The sequence below is a fragment of the Dasypus novemcinctus genome, unplaced genomic scaffold (genome assembly GCF_030445035.2).
Source record: "Dasypus novemcinctus isolate mDasNov1 unplaced genomic scaffold, mDasNov1.1.hap2 scaffold_98, whole genome shotgun sequence".
Lineage (NCBI taxonomy): Eukaryota > Metazoa > Chordata > Mammalia > Cingulata > Dasypodidae > Dasypus > Dasypus novemcinctus.
This window is the reverse complement of record NW_026688629.1, coordinates 2,331,459-2,335,670: the sequence shown is the minus strand read 5'-3', so window position 1 is coordinate 2,335,670 and position 4,212 is coordinate 2,331,459. Positions and strand designations below refer to the sequence as shown.

The 4,212-nt window shown below is 41.3% G+C and overlaps 1 protein-coding gene across 1 annotated transcript; it reads right to left on the bottom strand.

Annotated features, from left to right (window-relative positions):
- Positions 1-1,802: 1,802 nt before the first annotated feature.
- Positions 1,803-3,343, bottom strand: LOC131277883 (L-lactate dehydrogenase A chain-like). Its single transcript, XM_058292967.2, has one exon. The coding sequence runs from the start codon at positions 3,299-3,301 to the stop codon at positions 2,303-2,305; it is 999 nt and encodes a 332-aa protein (XP_058148950.1). The 5' UTR covers positions 3,302-3,343; the 3' UTR covers positions 1,803-2,302.
- Positions 3,344-4,212: the final 869 nt, after the last annotated feature.

Below are 4,212 nucleotides of genomic sequence, written 5' to 3'. Positions count from 1 at the left end.
CTATTACACATAGCTTCAGAGAGAGGGAACCCGCCCCATTCCCCACAGAAAAAACACCAAAGGTCAGTCCTGAATGTGAAAGAGAGCCCAGTGCTGACCCTGGTTCTCCCTTGCCTCTTCAGGTTTATGGGTCTTGGTCTGTCCCTTTCCTTCACATGGCCGCAGTGTCCCCATCCCTAAATGAGGGCCTAGGACACATATGTCAATTGTAGAATTGGAATAGAGCCTGAGGGAGCTTTTGTTGATTCACTATCTTTTACCTTATTTATCCTTGAATAAGTCAACATAAGCAAATTATGTCTAGAATTAAATTCATGATCACCTTTAAAATGGTTATTATGAAAAAGAAACTAATATTTTAATCACAGATATTTTTTTGTTTAAAAATTATTTCAAAGCTGTTTTGACTCTTGACCCCTAACTGAAATCCTAAAATGACTGGGCATAAATAAGACATTAACAGAGTAAGGGATTTATTGTTCTTTTATTATTCTCCCAATTACTGTGAACAATTAAAAGAATCAGGGAGTTATTGTTAAGTAAAAACAGTTCAGGGGAGTGACTGTGGCTTATGAATTGAGTGCCTGTCTCCGACATGGGAGATTCTGGGTTTGGTTCCTGGTGCCTTCTGAAAAACACAACAAAAAAGAAACACCAAGGAAACAAATGAAAAAAAAAGCCTCAGGGGATAAGTGATGATTTCTCACTTAAAACGTCCCAGGTTCAATCCCTGGCCCTGGGACCTCAAAAAAACCCACCACATCACAAAAATTCAAAGCCCCTTACCTGGCAGATCCAGTCACAGAAATTCCTCTATTGTTTTATTTTTCCATAAATAATATAACACCAGTTTGTTATTTCATTTATGTACCAAACTCTCCTAACTGGCTCTCCTGTTCATAGAAATCCTTTAAATAAAATACATACCAAGAGCTAAAAGCAGCTGTAAGTAGTTAAGATTTCTACTTTGAAATCATCATCAGAGCTAACAGGGATGCCTAGGTTTGCCATGACCCTGGACCACCACGTGGCATTAATCTGCATCTTCTGCCCACAGGATCAGAGCTGTGAAAGGGGGGCTGTGTATCTGTGGGTCTGGGGCCCAGGAGGAACAGGACTCAGAGAAGGTGACCACTCAGGGGATGGCTGGTGGGGAAAGACAGAGAATGAGCAGGATTCTGCTGACCAAAAACAGCATTGTTCCTGAGCTTATGGAGGAATGGGAGGGTTAGGGACTACGTAAAAAGGACAGGGAGGGGGAAAGGAGTTGTCTTAAATTGTCATGTTTCCATGCAAAAAAAATCATGTACAATTGTGTCAAAGCACCTGTAAACAGAGTGATAGAGAGGGTTTATTGCGTACTTTTAAGTTAATATGCATAGACATATCTAAATAGGTAGACATTAATATTGGTGTGAATGTGTCTGTAGGTAAATATAGCCACATTTAGTTTGGCCCTCACAGGCCCCAGGGCCTATAGTCAGTCTTATTTAGGCAACTGCCTGAGTAGGAAACAGGGTTGTGGTCTGTAGACCAGGACAGAAAGTGGTCATAAGAGACCCAGGTGGGACTTTGCCTTGATTTAGGCATCCCCATGTGAGTTTACTTTAAGAAAGTCAGTTGACATTAAAAAAAGAATCAGGAAGCCATTATAAATGGCATTACATGGCCTAGAATTGTCTCTTAATAAACAAACATCTATCTACTGTTATAGATTAGTGATATTGACCAGACTCAGACTTTTTTTTTTCACTCTTTATGGTTTATTTGACATTTTTGAGGTACGACACTTAAACAGTTGGTTGCATTGTAATAGGTAATTTTTTTTTTACATTACATGGCAATGTACACTACTTTGATACATTTGGTACACAAAATAAGATCCTTTAAAATAGTTATGCACAAGACATGCAATGTTGGATTTACACATTGGAGTTCAGGATATGATTGATTGGGAGGAAGGAAATTACATGAGGCATGTTAGGTAAAGGAACCAGAAGGTATAAAATACACAGTAACCACACTTTCTTCTGGTTTGAAAGGCAGCTGCAGCATGTGCATTGGCACTGGTGCCTCAGACATAAACTATTTTATATAATCAGTTTGGGACTATACAAGATAGGTGTCATCTTCAGTATCAGTAAATACCTTTAGGGTTTTAAGAAACATTCCTATGTCTAACTTTTTTCCTAGGTCATCTTACTATTACTGCCGTAATCCAAGATCAGATAAAAAGAACAGGAACAGCCCCCAACTAAAATCCTGTTGTAGCTTAAACAATGAAGTGGTACATTAGAAGACTTTAAAATTGTAGCTCTTTTTGGATCCCCCAAAGTTTATCTGCACTCTTCTTCAAACGGCCTTCTTCTTCAGGAGTCAGAGTCACCTTGACAACATCTGAGATACCATTTTGTCCCAAGACGCAAGGAACACTAAGGAAGACGTCATCTTTTATTCCATAGAGTCCCTTAATCATGGTGGAAACAGGATGTACACGTCTAAGATTCTTCATTATAGTTTCTGCCAAATCTGCCACAGATAACCCAATGGCCCAGGAGGTATAGCCTTTCAGTTTGATCACCTCATAAGCACTGTCAACCACCTGTTTGTGAACCTCTTTCCATTGTTCCTTATCTGCATCAGTGCCTAACTCAGGGTGCAGATTTTTCAAGGAGACACCAGCAACATTCATTCCACTCCACACAGGCACACTAGAGTCTCCATGTTCCCCAAGGACCCAGCCATGACAGCTGGATGGGTGAACTCCCAGCCTCTCCCCCATTAGGTAACGGAACCGGGCTGAATCCAGATTGCAACCACTTCCAATAACACGGTTTTTGGGAAAGCCACTTAGTTTCCAAGCCACATAGGTCAATATATCCACTGGATTGGAAACAATAAGCAACTTGCAGTTTGGACTGTATTTTACAACATTAGGAATGATGAATTTAAAGATGTTTACATTACGCTGGACCAAATTAAGACGGCTTTCTCCCTCTTGCTGACGAGCCCCAGCTGTGATGATAACCAGCTTGGAGTTTGCAGTCACACTATAGTCTTTGCCAGAGACAATTTTTGGTGTTCTAAGGAAAAGGGTGCCATGTTGGAGATCCATCATCTCTCCCTTCAATTTGTCTTCTATGACATCCACAAGTGCAAATTCATCTGCCAGTTCCTTCATCAGAATACTGATGGCACAGGCCATGCCAACAGCACCAACCCCAGCAACTGTAATCTTATTCTGAGGGATCTGTTCTTCCTTAAGGAGATTCTGAATCAGCTGATCCTTGAGAGTTGCCATCTTAGATTTGGAATGGGAAGGAACCGGGACTACACGTCGAGCGAGCGTCTGCTACACGCGGTGCTTGGATCCAGACTGGGCGGCTGCAGCTCCGGGACCCAGACTCAGACTTTGAATAAAGTTCCAATTGAGAGCTTCATTAGCTGCGCAGTGACTCTCTCATTCTATGCGGAGGAGACAGCAGCCCTGAGTTAAGGGAAGAGGTGTTTTTATAGCCTTTGAGGATGGGGGGGTGGGAATTACTAGCAAGCAAGGAGGCACGGAAGCAGAACACTGTGGTTAGCTGAAGATAGTGTATCTATTTTTTTCTTTTTTAAAAGCCCTTTCTTGTGAGCAGTCCCATGTTATTTTTTGGCCCTTTTCTTGGGGACAGCCCTAAGTTATTTATTAACACTCTCCTTGGAGACAGCCTAAGTTATTTATTTATCTGAAGGTACTTGCAATTCCTATTGCCTAATGTAGTTCTATTCCTATTGTCTCAATGTGGCCTTACCCTTACACTACCAAGAAATGAAAGACCTTCGAAATGGTGTGTTTGACTCTTATGAGGATTGTCATCCTGTGCAGCAGCCCTTGGGGATGCATCCCTAGGAGGAGGCTTGCCTAGGAATCCCTCCACATTGAAAGCCCTCAGCACAGGGTCAGGGACAAATCATTTGTCAGAGGGGCTTAGCAGTGTTGGGAATGCTGATGAGTCATTTCAGATATAATAGCTTTAAAACTCTCATGACTGGCTTGCCTAGCTGTCACTTTTGCAGAAAATCCTCTTGAGAAAATACCTGTGAAGAAATAAATTTATTTTGAGATCTTTGGGGTGCAGCTAAACTCAAATAGTTACACGTGTAATTGTCTTAAAATTAGCCCAATAAACATTTTTTAGCCATTTAGCATTAACTGGCTTTGCATACCCC

Excerpts from the sequence above, each read along its gene's own strand:
- LOC131277883 (XM_058292967.2), bottom strand. The coding sequence starts at position 3,301 with ATGGCAACTCTCAAGGATCAGCTGATTCAGAATCTCCTTAAGGAAGAA.